The sequence below is a fragment of the Centrocercus urophasianus genome, unplaced genomic scaffold, assembly GCF_019232065.1.
Source record: "Centrocercus urophasianus isolate 14NV4802_14NV808 unplaced genomic scaffold, USGS_Curo_1.0 seq_9, whole genome shotgun sequence".
NCBI lineage: Eukaryota > Metazoa > Chordata > Aves > Galliformes > Phasianidae > Centrocercus > Centrocercus urophasianus.
Window position 1 is genome coordinate 10,917,055 of NW_024885532.1, and position 16,123 is coordinate 10,933,177.

Consider the following 16,123-nt stretch of genomic DNA (forward strand, 5'->3'; position numbering starts at 1 on the left):
CTTTGGCTGGAGCTTTGGCCCTAGTCAATGCTACAGGCTTGGGATGGGGTGGCTGTAAAACTGTGAGGAAGAAATGGACCTAGGAGTGTCGGTCGACACATGGCTAAACGTGAGCCAGCAGTGTGCCCAGGTGGCCAAGAAAGCCAATGGCATCTTAGTACCAGAAACAGCTTTGCCAGCAAGAACAGGGAGGCAACTCTCCCTCTGTGCTCAGCTTGGTGAGGCTACATCTTGAGTACTGTGCACAGTTTTGGACCTCTCACTACAAGAAAGACACTGAAGCTCTGTAGAGTGTCCAGAGAAGGGCACTGAAGATGTGAGGGGTCTGGAGCACAGGTCTTATGGGAAGTGGCTGAAGGAGATGGGGATGTTTAGTCTAGAGGAGAAGAGGGGATCTTATCGCTTTCTACAGCTCTGAAAGGAAGCTGTGGTTATGCGGCCGTCAGCCTCTTCTAACAGTGACAGGACTAGAGGGAATGTCCTCAAGTTACGGCAGGGGAGCTCATGCTTCTTCTGTGTGCTTAGGCTTGAAGAAGAAAAGAGAATGTCTACAAGGGCATGCACTTGCATTCCACTACACCTTCAAGACCTCACCAGATATGAATTCAGGGATGAGAAATATGGAATACACTTGTCTCATACATACACATGGCACACTGCAACTATTGCCTTGGTTTGGTTTGCTTTCCTTGTGATCCACAGGCCATTTAGCGTGGATATCATAAGAATATGGTAATTTGAATTACCATAAGAGTAAGGTAATGTGGTTTTTTTTTTTCGGAAAAAGAAGACTAACATTTCCTAGTCTCAGATTTTAAAGCATTAAATTTAAATTTGGGCAATTAAAACATCTTTTAAATCTCTGGTCTAAGAATATCAGCTATTGGCATACTCAGAAGTTTCTATTATTAAATGTTCTGAATAATATGTTTGTGCTGGACACACTAAATAAACACTATTTTAATATTGCTGGTTTTTATTATTGCTTCTATTCAGTTTGACAAAAAGTAGGTTCCTTTTCTGTAGAACTGTAGATCCCAAACGTTTATGAAATAAGGATTGTACCTTCATGTTTGTTACTTTCAAGTTACAGTACAATGAAGATGAAAATTTAAGTTCAATCTTGGATTATTTCTTTGCATCTTATTATCACATGCAAATACCACAAAAAAAAAAAAAATCAAATTAAAAAATAGTATATAAGATGGCTTTGTACACAAAACTAAATCTATAATGTATTCCCTTCTCTGTAAATGATGATGAGCTCAGAGCAGGCAGCGAGTTTTGAACCTTGAAGTAGTTTTTAAAATTCATGTAGTTAGATATAAAAAAGTTCTTAAATAAAGTTCTTTAGAGAATATATGAAAAATTTGTGAGCTCTCATTATGCAGCCACAGCACAATAACCACAGATCAAATTTTTGAAGACATTTAGAAGTCTGCTGTTTGATGATTTCAACTGGATTACTTCAGGTGGCTTAAGAACTCTAGTCTGTGTAGTGTCCAAATTGAAAAAGGATTTCTTTTTTAAGTAGTAAGTAAACAAAAAAAATCCAGCTATATATATATATATATATATTTAAGTTGTACTTATATAAATTGTAATAAGAGTCAGTAAACATACATTTGTAGAAAAAAGAAACAGTTGCATAACTGTTGTTTCACAAGTAGCTTACTTTAGTGTTTGGATAGATGATGCACATTTAACAGAACGGTAACATTCTCACAAAAAGCTCATTGCTCATTCTATGATGGGAAAAAGTCAACTAACACTGTATGCTGAATTTATAATGTTTGGAACGCGATTAGGGAACCCAAAACGCAGAGCTTCTTAGCAAAATCCTTGTACTGCTTCTGGTTTTGCCACACAGTTAGGCTTTTGAGGAGTGCTTTTGGATCAGCAAACCACTTTTAAAATCAACCATTGGTATGGAGAAATTTGAGTAAATTTAAAATAAATACTCTCTTTATGAATGAAGTCTTGTGTAATGTCTCCAGTTATTTATATACCTAGCTGTTTCAGCACAAAACTATGTACCAAAACTACAATTACTTCACTACACACACAAGAATGAAATTCACAGTCTTGTTTGCCCACAGCATGACATAGTTACAAGGCATTTCTTTTCAAAAGGAGAGCTAAATGTAGTGTTTTCATTTCTGGTTAAAGAACTGCATGCTAGAGAGCTTTCTTTATTATATGAAAGAGTCATCCACATACACACAACTGCTCTTACTAACCATCACTATTTACTTTTATTAATAAGTGCTATTTGAGCTAACAAATAAGAGGTTACTTTATAGAGTATTTTGAAATATGTGGATCTATAAATTCATCCTGTAGACGCCTTGTCATTCAAGACCTGAGAATTTCTGCAGGTACACGGTTCACAAGTATACAAGGTGGCCTCCTCCCAGTCACACCTCAGCTCCACTGCAGAATGCCAGCACAGTCAGTGTCCTGCCCAGAAGAATTCAGTGGCAGATGGGGAAGAGAGTGGTAATGGAGATATAGATGGGCAACATTTAACAGGGTTTTGACTGTCCCTCAGTAATCTCTCATCTTTGAATGGTAATCAACTCACACATGATATCAAGCAGTGCTTAAGCAGTTAAGCACACAACTATTGACTACTTTCAGGCTTTGATTCAGTTTGGTACGTATTTTGACCCTCTCTTTTCAACTTACCAACTATTGACACAAACAACCTTGCACACTATTTAAATAATTACACAATATTTCCCATGTAAAGAAGAAATTTAGATACAGGTGTTGTGAAAGACGGCTCTGGCTCAAGAATTTGGCTTATGGATATGGGCACAACGCTACTGCGGTTTAAGCGAACTACAGAGATCACAGAAGGAAACTTGGATGGACCTGCAGGACTTCTCAAGAGTCATAACTAAAGGATCTGCCCGAATGTCCCACTCCTCTTGAGGAAAAAACTGATATCAGAAATCACGCTTTCTTAGAACAACCTGAAATTTCATGCTGAAATGGATTTATAAATATCAACTTCTGACTGAGTTCTGAGATACAGAGAAGCCAGGTTTCATAATTAATATTTAGTTTTTGCACTATTTGCTTTTCTAATAGCACCAACATTATCTGTAGAATTTAGGTCCTTCCTGAGCAGCATTAATTCTCTGAACTCACCCTCTCAAAAATATTCCACAGACAAACCAATAAAATTATGTTTAACAGACTAAGTAAGATTGATGTGAGTAATGGTCTAAATCTTTTAATTCATCAGAGGTCTACCTGGTACATATTTTGTAGGGTTTATCATTAATTTACTTAAAACATATTCAGATTAAGTTCTGTGAGAGCTGAGAGACAGCATTCTGCAAAATAATCTGAAGTAACCAAAGTGATATTTTAAATCTGTCATCAGTAGTTTCAAAAGGCTACTGTCATGATAACTGATTGCTGGAATGTAGTATTTCTCTCTTCCTCTATCTTTAATGCCAGTTAGAGGTACGGGAAAGCCTGTGATCAGTATTATCGATTTTATATCAGATTATGATTTCTCAGCTAACAATTTAGGACATTTGGTTTAAATGTGTAAGTATGTGTAAGCGGAGTTAGGGACCACTGACAAAAAAAAACAAAAAAAAACACAGATGTTTCTAGTAATTTCACTGGACAATGAAATTATGGCAAAGATAAAACTGTGACAAGAGAATATCAGATATTTCTGTTTCAAAGAAAAAAATGGAAACTATGGGAAAAAAAACTTCTTACCAAAGCATCTAAGTGTGAAGTGTCACCTTTCTGCTACAAAACCATTGATGGTGAAAATAGTTTCTTGTCAGGCTATAATTTCATTCAAAGAAAGACTGAGCTGTGGTGAGCACACCTTGGCTCACCACAGCAGAGTACTGCTTGTCTATTTACTCACTATGTGGTATGGATATATTTTCTTTAAGAAGCCAAAAATTCCCTCTATAGCTAATGAAGATTAACAAGCATCTCTCACAAAAGGCTCACTCCATCCAAAATCTGAATTACTTCCTCTGTGAGCTACTAAGAAAATCTGACATGGCCAAGTTCCTAATTTAAATGCCTAAATTTGTAGGCTAAATTTAGGAACAATATCTGGGCAGCATTTGTGACAAACCGTAAAAGCTTAAGAGAATCAATGATGATAATGCAAGCTCTTATGTCTTAATGGCACAAAACAGACACTTTCAGAAAACTGATCAATCTACTATTAAGCAAATATGAAGACTTCGTTTAAAGAAATCTAAAACTGAAAAATACTCAAATATATGCATTTTCTTTTCCCTCCCAGCTACTGACAGACTTTTGGATAACTACATGAATAGTTAAAAAAAAGTTTTCAGGTCACCTTGTAAGATATTGTTCTGTTAACATCGGTGTCTCAAAGCTTGCTGGAGACACAGACGGACTTGTTCAAGTCCAGGCAAGTTCTGTGCAGGGGCTGAGAAATCCTTTGTCTGGGGGACACAGATGGACAAGGCCAGGGGTAAGGAGAGAGAGATGGGCTGCAGCTAAATAGCTGTGAAGTGCTCTTTTGTGTGCACTTATCTCAGGATGATGGCCATCCCAGGGGGTACTCAATGACTCTTGCTCAAGGCCCATCTTGTCCCGTAGGCAGAACAAGTAGGATTAAAGAGGAATCGAAAACCATAAGGATAGGTTTTCTGGCAACAGGTTTCTGAAGAAGAACAGGATTTCTGACAACAGATTCCTCAAGAAGTGATGCCTACATGCTGAAGTAGAAGAAGAGGTCTGCCATCGGATTCGTCACACTACGGAATTCTTGCATGTTGATGAACTCTCCTCGGCCTGCTGCCTGAGCTGCTTCCTCCCGCATTGGCTCTGCAGCTGCCTGCTGCTACCTGCTTGCTGCCCAAGTCCGGCCACGCTGCTGCTACCCCTCCCTCCCCCCCCCTCCCCCGCTGCTTCTACCTCGGACCTTCGAAACGTCTTGAAACGGGACCGCTGCTGGATCCTGGTGGTGAGTATCCCCGCTTTACACAATTCTTGCTTCTTTCCTATCTTTTCTATCGCCCTCCTTCCCTTCCCCCTCTCCCTGATTAGGATTTGTAATAAACGGGATGGACTAACATATGAGCCGTTGTTTCTTAATCTCACGCTGGGTATGCAGATATTAAAAGAATCTCATCTCCCTCCTATAAATTGGAGCGAGACACACCTCTACCTGAAAATTTTATTTGTTGTTGACTAATTCTTTATTTTATTCACAATTGGAAGATAAGACCTTACATATGTAGTTATTATTGTGATTTTTCATCTTCTGGAAAAGGACAATTTACATATTATATGTTGTAATATATCAACACTTGTTTTCTGGAAGAAAAATAAATGATTTATTAATAATAAGCCAGCAAAAGATACCTTGAGAGAGACTATGAGTGAAGATTTCACTTTATTTATAAATGTGTTTGTGTATAGATTTATTTGGATAAAAGAATTTTTAGGTATTCTTCCTTAAGGCTTAGAAAACCCTATTCCAAACCATCCTAATATTCTGAATAGATTTGCTATGAAACAGCCTCAAGTTGAACTAGGTGAAGCTTAGATTGGATATTAGGAAAAGTTAATAAAATAAAGGGTGGTTAAGCATTGGAGCAGTCTGGAGTCGTCATCCCTGGAAATATTAAAGGAAGTTGTGGATATGGTGCTTAAGGGCATGATTTAGTGGTGAACTTGGTAGCATTAGGTTGGTGGTCTTAAGGGTCTTCTCCATCTAAGTGGCTGGACTTAGTCTGTGATGGAATGTCTATATCTGCTACTTTACGCACAATAAAACAGTTTTCTAATGAAACATACAGAAATGGCTTTACTTTCAGTTTAAAATAAATGAACAGCAAATTTCATTACCTGACATCTTTTTCAAGTTCTGCAATGTGTTCCTTCTGTACACTTATTTGAGAATCTCTCTGTTGCACAGTTTCAATGAGGTATTTGTATGGCTGTTGTACTTGACTCAACAAAGAATTTGCTCTGTCAAGCTGACAAAGAAAAAAATTATTACTAATTTTTTTTACTAACAAGGACAGTAACTTATTACTGAATCACAATTATTACCAATTGCATAGTAATATAAAAACCAAACCCATTCTCTCAAAAAATGCCACAATCTATCTCCAAATTAGTATCTAGTAAATTACCTTCTTCCTTGTATTCTAATTTTTCTATATTTTCACTACAATCATGCTACCACTATCTATATTCTCCTAATGTGCATTTTCAAGAGTTTTAATTTAACAGCTTTCACTGATGGAAGAAAAAAATGAGAATAAACAAAGCCTCTGTTTGTTCACCTTACTGACCACATGTGACATTTGGAATGGAATTGAATCTAAATAAAAAAGCAGTAATAACGGAAGAGAAGTCCCATTTTCTTTTATAGATAACTGTACAGAAACATCCAATAGGATGTTTAACAGAGTAGTTTAAAAGACTTCTCATTCCTATAACGTAGGAAACAAAGCCTTCCTAGTCTTACATCCTACACAAATAAAGATCACTAGGAATAAAAACCAAATCTTAGCTTATACTGTTACAAACCATATAACAACATAATTCACTAAATACAGAATTCGTAATTTACTAAATTACTAATTTACTAATAGATAATTAAGTTCAAACGTCAAGATTTAGCAGTTTAATCTGCTGGAACACGCACAAGTCAAGAACATCAACTAGATTTAAAAGAAAATATACCAATTTTTTTAAATTTTGATGTGAACATGCCTAATGGGAAGCTTAACCATTTCCAATGTATTTCTTCAATTAATTAAAAATTTCTGAATAGATGAACAATGTGCATTTGCCAAATCGTTGTTCCAAGCAAGCAGGAAAAAAAGACCCTACAATAACAACAAAAAACCCCCCACCATCCTATTAAACTAGCCTAAGGAGTATTTCAGGACTTTAAGGTCAGATTTTTCTCTCAGTCCCCATTTTCAAAACATGAGGCTGTTGCCTGAGTTCTTTACTTTCTTCCTCTGATTCCCTTATATTTTATTGCAGTTTTTCTTCTGTTCTCTTAGTCAAATGTGCAAAGAACTTATAATCCAATGGTTTGTATTTACTAAAAATCAACATTTAGACAAAACTTTCATCATTCATCTTTGTGACCTTGCTAAAAGGGGAGTTAACTTCACATTTTAAAAAAGTGGAAAGAGAGAAAGTAGCACTGCACATCTTAAAAGTCATATAAATCTTTAAGTATTACTTAAATACATTATTTAGGGAAGTTACTCTAGTCTGCAGAGAGTTAAAAATAAAAGGCGATCATCTTTTTGATGAAATAAATTACCTTCAATAAATTGATAATCAACAACAAAATAAATTAAGCTATTAGCTTTTTGAGAGTGGAAGCTATCAAAAAAGATCTGTATCAGGAAGACAACAGAAGGAGTCTCTACATGACAAAGAGATAATTTTGAGACATGGAATATCAATCTCCAGGCTGGCCTAAAATTTCAGCATAAAACGCTAGGACTGCCTTTAAAGAAGAAACAAAATCCAACATTTCTTGTTCAGACAATCACATTCCAGATAGCCTAAAAAACTTCAAAAGCTGCTTGGTGTGAAGTTCCTCGGTATTTTCAAGTACTTTGATGGGAAAAAACAAGTCTTGCAAGCTTGTTTTGATGCTGCTAAACTTATTGGTTCTTTTGCTAATTTTACTAGCTAGAATGTATCACATTTAGTAAAAAAAGGCTGCCCCTTTCCATCATGGTGTTTCGCTATTTTTATTCTATACACTTCGAAGAGATCATCATCATTAAACTGGAATACATTAAGCACCAAATGCATGTATTGGATAAATTTTTACTTATACATACACATGTATATGAATTAACCATTATCCTTGAGTAAAAAGCATTATTTTTTTTGTAAGCAACTCTGATTTCTACCTTAACGTACATGATTCTTACATATTCAATCTTTTAAGATCTGAAACTTGAAGACCCCATACAGTAAAATAAAGCCTGAAATGGTATAATGGGATCAACCGATTAGTTTTCTTCAGCAGCTGAACTTTTACATTGGGTTCCAACTTCCAAGCAAGCACGCTGCTTAGCATAGTTCCATCAAATGAATGAATCTAAGGAGGAGTGTGTATTTTCTTCTTGGTTACATGAAACTTTTTGAGGAGATCAACACAAAAGCTTTTCTATATAGCTCCCTTTCTATAAGAACTTAGCAATACTTCTTTGAGGATACTCCATAAAAAGAATCTTACAAAGAACACTTACTGTAGTTTTCATAATCTCCCTCCTTTCATATAGTTTTAGAAAGTTTGTATCATAACTACTACAGAACAATCCCAGTACTTAATCTGAGTTCAAAACAAAAGTTGGTCCAATCATTTTTGTCATCAACATTCAATCTGTGTTCTAGATTCCACGTAGATGTCTTAACTAACTGTCAATGAAAAGAATAATGGACTACCTGAGCTTGATGTAGATTGGTTTGGTCTCTGAAACAAACAATCAATAAAGCAGGTACCATCAAGTAAAAAGTCATCCTAGCTCAGGGGATGCAGTAGAAATAGCAAACTGAATTTTAAGAAATGAAAATCATAAAGATAACAACAACTTGCATAAGATATGAAATACAGATAATTTACAAGAGAAGTTAGTTTTGTGGGAAAAGTTGATACTAGTAGACAAATTACTCCTAATAAGCAGCAAATAAACCCTAGAAACACACAACCCACAATTGCAGAGATACAATAAAACTGAATATAATTTTGAAGAAAACACAATTTTCAGTAATGCTTTTGTCCTCTGCTTGAAAAGTCAGATTGTTAGTTTGTACACAAGAACAGCGAGCTACTTCCTAGCCCATAAATAAGTGTAAAAAGTCTGTATGTATATTGAGTGGCAAGCAGAATGGTTGAAATAATACGTATGAAACTAAAAATCCAATAATCATACGTAAAAAAAAATAAAAATGAAGCATTTACACATTAATGCCAAATATGAATTAAATAGAAAGCAAGTTTTAAAAGATTTATTATTTAACCTCGTAAGAACTTAACAGGCTTAGTAGCTGCTGTGCATTAGCTAAAATCTGTAAGATATTTAATTTATTACTGAGTCATATCCTGATTTAAAATGCACAATTACATTATAAAAGATCAAGAAAAGGCTACATAACATCCCATGAAAATTCTTCTATTCTTCCTAAAAAAAAAAAAAAAAAAAGGGGGGGGGGGGGAGGGAAGTTGTTCTAATGGAATTTTGCAGGAATTTGAATGAAAGTCTGTAATTCTAAATCTTTCATTACTGATCTAGAAACAAATGTAAAACTGCAGCAGGTAAGAAAAAAGTCTACAAAAGTGGAAGCTAGACATTTCAATGGAGAATAAAGCACAGATTTTATTAATGATTAAGAAAACTATCAAGGATAACACTGGATTCACCAATGCCCCTGAATCTTCAAGTCAAGAACATATGGCAGATATGTTTTACTCAAATACAAATTACTAACATGTATCTGGAAGAATGTATTAAAAAAAATCTAGTATTAGCTAAAAATAAATAAATAAACATTCACTGTTGACATATATTTGATTAAAATTAAATTAGATATATGTGATTACCTGTATAAAAACAAACACATAAGTACACATGTATTTTTAAACATGCAGACAATTCAAATATCTGTACTGTCAAGTACTTACATTGAATCACAGAATCACAAGTTTGGAAAGGGCCTACAAGATCATCTAAGTCCAACCGTCCTCCCATCACCATTGCTACCACAAGCACTAAACCATATCTCGTAGCTCCTCATCCAGATGCCTCTTGAACACTGCCAGGGGCAGTGACTCCACCACCTCCCTGGGCAGCCATTCCAGTGCCTGACCACTCTCTGAGAGAAAAAGTTTCTCCTTATGTCTAACCTAAATCTCCTCTGGCACAACTTGTGGCCACTTCCTCAGGTCCTGTTTGTCGCCTGGGAGAAGAGGCCAAATCCCTCCTCATCACAGCCTCCTTACATGAAGTTGTAGAGTGCAATGAGGTCTCCTCTGAGCTGCTTCTTCTCCAGACTGAACAATCCCAGCTCTCAACCTCTCCTTAGAAGACCTGTGCTCCAGACCCCTCATCAGTTTCACTGCCCTTCTCTGGACATATTCCAGGGCCTTGATGTCTTTCTTGTAGTGAGGGGCCCAAAACTGAACACAGTACTCAAGGTGTGGCCTCATCAGTGCGGAATACAGGGGGATGATTACCTTCTTGCTCCTGCTGGCTACACCATTTGTAATGCAGGCCAGGATAGTTATCCTAATTTATAATTGCTGTTAAAATAAATTAAAAAAAAAAAAAAAAAAAAAAAAAAACAACCAAAAGAATACCACATTTCCAAAGCAGGTAGCCTTGAAATTTCATATGGTGGCACTACCTGACAGCAAATCAAGACAGAGTTCCTTGGTTGCTAAGAGAAACCGGTAAGATAATCTTAAAAATATTTCAAAAAATTAGTTCAGCTTAATTGAGGAAGATTGCAAAATGATCATTTTACAATGTTTATTTGCCAAGTCAGTGTAATATGCAATTTCAGCTATTACGTCCAGATGTATTATGAAATTTAACACATTATAATACCTCAAACAAATTAAACTTTTTTTTTTTTTTTTAACAGTTTATATCAAACGTTCCTTAGATTTGTATATTTGAAAGACTCAAAGTAGAAGAGGATTTAGAGAAATATCTTCAAATGTGATTTAAGGGCAGAGCTTTGTAAAATATAATGAAATATTTACTGAACAAACTAGTTTGGCTAGCTGGTTTTCTGTTCAGAAATCAGAACGTTGTCTGTCTGGTCTACATTCCTGTTTAGCCTACAAAGTAATCCCGTTTTTGATCTTCATTTCAAAATACAATACAAACTTCTTTCAGAACATTTACCATGGAGTTTTGGTTAATTATGAGGCTTTTTTTTTTTAAAAAAAAAACATCAAATAGATAATAAACAGTGTTTAGAAAATATTCCATTTTATGTACAGCTGTTCCACTATGTTTATAGTTTCTACACTTTTTTTTTTAGCAATAATTTACCTCTTGTGAAATCTGTGTTACTTGTTCCTTCTGATGTTCCAGATCTTTTACAAGCAACGAGTTTTGCTTTTCTAGCTGCAGTAGCCTTCTTGCCAAGTGAACACTGTGCCAAGAAAAACAAGCTCAAGTTGATTTTTTTCAAACTATGCTAAATAAATTCTCACAATTGTACTTCAAAACTTGATTGCCTTAATTTTATACTAATACATAAACTATACAGTGAGACCATGCATAATCAAAGCTAACAATGAAAACATTACAGACTTCAACAGCACTGAAATAGCATTCCTGTAGTGACACCATATTAATATTTCTTAAAAAGTCATTATTTATATTATTTGTAAAATACTTTATAATTGCAATAATCATGTCAGGATATTTCAACTAATCATGAATATTTACTTTTTTTAAGCTACTTTAAGGAATCACTATAAGTGCCATCTGCTTAAGTCAGTTTTAAAAATACATACAACGTATATCTTGTAGAAAAGCAACAAAAAATGAAATACTTGATCATTTTCTAAACAGACAAAATCATTTTGTCTGACATCTACTATGCTAGTTAAATGTCATTACCACTTTATTATTTTTATTTTTTAAATAAAAAATAGATCCACAAAAGAATCATTCAGCTGTGTAAGTTGAATAAATTCTTGCATATTTCATGTCCAATATTAGACGACTCCATCATCAATTCAATAGCATAGTTCCATAGACAGTAATGAGAAGATTTCACATACCTGGAAAGAGGCTTTGGAATTATATTTAACTCAGTCTTTCAATTTGTTATTACAGTCACTTAGCCCTATTCAATAGACAGGAGAACCTGAACATATTCCACTAAAACAGACTCTTGGATGCGCTGAAATGTACTCAACTTCACTGTCTGTACTAATCAGAATTAAATTGATTACAATGGCTGGATACTAAGTCTCTGTCCTAAGCCTATGGTCAGATACCTAAATTTGTATTTAGATATTTATATTTATCCTGTAACGAGTCCTGTCATCTTTGCAGCATTCAGCAGCTTGGTAAGTGACTGTAAAAAGATATACAACTCAAGAAAGTATCACTGTATGCCTCCATATTTAAGTAATCTAGCTACAAATCAACATACTTATCCCTTTACGTGCCTTAACCACTGAAATAACAGCTCTATACAACAATCTATTGTTTCAGTCAGATGCATGCCATTTTTTTCCAAAACATCTACATTGAAGAAAAGAGAGGAGTCACTCCAGTTCAGATCTTAGAATTAATGTATACCTTCCATACACTGAAAATGTGTACCTAAGTCGACAAATAAAAAAATAACAAGTTTTGGACTATGATGCTGAAGATGTAAGAGTATAAGTGGTTTAGAGCTGACCAACTGGGAGGTTTTATTTGTTTTTAAGTTGAGGATTAAAGTTAGATGTAAAGCTAGATCAGTATGTATTCTTTCTGAGAAAATTTGAGAAGTCACATTCACCACCTCCCCCTCTGTAAAAATGAACATACTTTTAGATTTGGTAGGACTGTTGATTTTAATTTCTTGATATTCTGTGTTACAATCCTACTCTCACACCTTTTGTGAGACAAATGACCTGAAATTGGCAATAGCACTCACTAGAATGTTGGTTCTCTCTCAGTTCCTCCAGAAAGAGTATCAGACTGTATAAACATTAACTGAGAAAAACAGCCTTCCCCAAGCTAGTTTTTCTGATTTTAGCTTACGAGTTATGAGATGTGCATGAGGATCCCATCTAGCAAAAAAACAGAAGTCAAACACTTCTGTAATATATCTAGTCAGGGATCTTACATTGGACATTTTACATCTTACATTAATGTTTGGAGCGCAAGGGGAAACAGCGATACCTTCCCATTGCAACTTGGGGAATGTAGAATCATAGAAATCATTAAAGTTGCAAAAAAAATAATCAAGCCCAACTGTCAACCTATCATAACCACACCCACTAACCCATGTCCTTAAGTGTCACATCTATACATATGTAGCCCATCATTCTTATTCCAGTTACAACTGTTCAGTGAACTTGATCGGAATGTGCAAGGATTTAAAGATAAGCCCAAGTAACTATGTTAAGTATGCTTTTCGGTTTGGTTTTTTTTCAAGTAGCTTAAATTTAAAACATAAAAAGGACAAAGGTCCTTTAATGTGTAAATAATCTAAACTGAACCTAATATGGTGAGGAAAAAAAAGAAAACTCAGAAAACTTCTGAAATTTTAAGAAGTTCTCAGAAATTGGCATTTCCAAAAATAAAGTTCTGGACATTTTTTTATTCCACTATAACAGAAACTAAACTCAAGAATGTGGTAATCCCAAACAGTTTTTAGGCACAGTGGAGGAGTTAATTTGGGCCAACAACCATTGCTAGTAAGTCATTCATGTGCAGCTAACCTACACTGAGAATTCAGTTTTGTGAAAGTGTGCTACTACATGCTATTTCATCTCAATGCTTGAGAATGTTCCCAGAAATACTTAATTTACTAGTATGGGTGTATGGCACTTACATGCAAATACATGAGATAGTTGTTTCTGGCAAGTAAAAGCAAAAAAGTATAGACACTGTCATGCATTACGCTTGAATAGACAGCTTTGCCTTTTTTCTAGAATTCTACTTAAGAGGGCTGCTCCAAAAGCAACGCATCTTTTTTTTATTATATTGTCTCACAGCGACAGAGGCAGATGGTGGTATGGCAGAAGAACACTGCCATCAATATTAAGGTCCATTTTGTTCCCACACAACAGATGGCAGCAGAGGGGCAGTCTGACAAAATGGAGTCTGATATGGGAGTGCATATAAAGCAAAGGTGTGGAACCGAATTCCTCCTCAAGGAAAAAAAAAATAAAAATCATACCCACTGACATTAATCGACACTTGCTGAATGTTTACAGAGATCAAACACTGGATTTGAGCACAGTTTCACCAGTGATGACAGTGACACTAGGTCACCTCCAAAACGATGGCTGATGAAACAGTATGATGAGGCATACAAATGCTAAAGAGCAAATTAAGCTATGCCAAACTTAAGTACTGCATAAAATCTTCATGATCCTTACAGCAATATGTAACTCAATACACGACAGGTCTGAATCTGATAGACAATACTGACAACATTTACTAAATTGGAAAAGGTCTTAAGCAATTGAATTTGCTCTGAGCAGGGTGCTGGACTCCACTAAGTTCCACATGTTCCTTTCAGCCTAAATCATCCCACCATTACGTGATTTTGATCTTAGGTTATGTTTTCCTTTTATATTATTTGGGTATATTTTAAACAACTGCAGAGTATTTTTTTTGCTGTCACAGTTGAAAAATAGTATAAATCATGTCAAATATTGTAGATAAACCTACATTCCCTATCCTTCACAATGAGCTGTAGCCTTTATGCACACAGTGAACTATTTGAATGTCACCATTATTTCTTAAAGACAACGTGTTGTATAAATTTTTTATTTAAAAATGATTATGACCAAAAGGTACGTTATTTGGTCTACATGTTATTTTAATCTATTAATCAAATGGTATCAGAGAAAACTGAAAAACGTAACTGAAATCAAATGCTGTGTATGTAAAGATAAAACGATGCTCTTAAACTTTACTGTTCTTAATTTCCTGAAAGATATGTATTAAATACAGTACGTTATCTTCATCCCATTTCTGTATTCTTAAGTAATTAAGAAACTAGTCATTTTAGTTAACATAAAGAGGTTTTTAAGATTAAACATGCTGTATCTCTCTTCATCTACTACTTTGTCTTGAATGAGTAAATTCAGAAAAGGCACTTGTTTACCTTTGCTTTAGTCGTCTTTTGGCTGTTGTAGGAACATTAGCACCATACCCATATGAGAAGAGAACTCTTTCAGCTTCAACTTCATTTTCCACTGCAGAAAATTGCAGAAAGGTACTATTAGTAAGGTGTCCTTGGAAGAAAATAATTAGAATGCAAGAGCTTATTAAGTTACACATATGCCTTTTTTTCCTAGAACCTACATTTTCAGTTGTGAACTGCTATAGCCTCTGGTGCTTCAGTGGAAGAGTTTTGTTTACTATTAGTACTGACACAGTGCCATACATTCATGTTATGATACAGGCAGACTTCTCACTTTAAAAAAAAACAACAATTTATATTAAGAAATAATACAAAAGCAAGATAAAAATTCAGTGGCCTTTCATATTCATATGCATGGTAACAAAATAGTAGTAGTAGAAATTTACAGTAAAAAGTTAGTTGGTGATTTTTTTCCCCATAAATAATTCATTTTTTGTGTATTCATGAGGAAGTAGAGGAAGATAAAATCAGGTAGTGTTTAAGACAAATAGAAATAAGCAAGTCCATGGGATCAGAAGAGACAAATTCAAAGTTGCTGAGGAAACTGATGTCACTGTGTCTCAATCATTTTTGAAAGACTGTGGCATTCAAGTATTTCTTATTGTCTTCAGAAAACAGATACTGTACCCGTCTTCAAGGATGGCTAGAATGAATGAGAAACTAGTCAGCCTCATACCAGCCTCTGGTAATTGGCTTGGTAATTCCAAGCATGGACAAATAGGTGGTTAGAACAGCTAGCAAAAAGAAATCATGTCTGACTAATTTAATACTCTTTTGTGATTAAACGAATGGTCACACCTTGACTAGGGTGAAGACAAAACCTTTGGTACAGTCTCTCATAGCCAAGTCTCTCTTAAAGCCAAGCAAGGTATGGACTAGGACCTTTGGGCTCAAATAATGGTCATTAGTCATACAGAGTCCAACTGATAGTCATTTACTATTGGAATCTCTCATGTTAATACCATTCAAAATCGTTACTAAAAATGCAGACAGTAGGATATTGTGCATCTTCAGAATGTTTCATAAAGCTAGCAGCTTAGGGAAGTGGTACGATAGATCAACAGGGGGACAGAGCTGCTAGTCAGAGGGACCTAAAAAGGCTGGAGAAAAAAAATAAATGTACGAACAATAACATTAAGGTTAAGCAAAGGCAAGTACAGAATCTCACATCTGGGACCTAGATGCTAACACAGTTTGGGGATTGACTGACTATAAA

The 16,123-nt window shown here is 35.1% G+C and overlaps 1 protein-coding gene across 4 annotated transcripts in view; it reads right to left on the reverse strand.

Annotated features, from left to right (window-relative positions):
• PIBF1 (progesterone immunomodulatory binding factor 1) overlaps positions 1 to 16,123 on the reverse strand; it is a 135,247-nt gene that overhangs the window by 23,739 nt on the left and 95,385 nt on the right. For all 4 annotated transcript variants that reach the window (XM_042839048.1, XM_042839047.1, XM_042839046.1 and 1 more), the window contains 3 exons: positions 14,869 to 14,959; positions 11,073 to 11,175; positions 5,872 to 6,002 (listed from right to left, as the gene is read on the reverse strand). In XM_042839048.1, the coding sequence (XP_042694982.1) occupies positions 5,872 to 6,002; positions 11,073 to 11,175; positions 14,869 to 14,959 (325 nt within the window). The remainder of the gene's footprint in view (positions 1 to 5,871; positions 6,003 to 11,072; positions 11,176 to 14,868; positions 14,960 to 16,123) is intronic.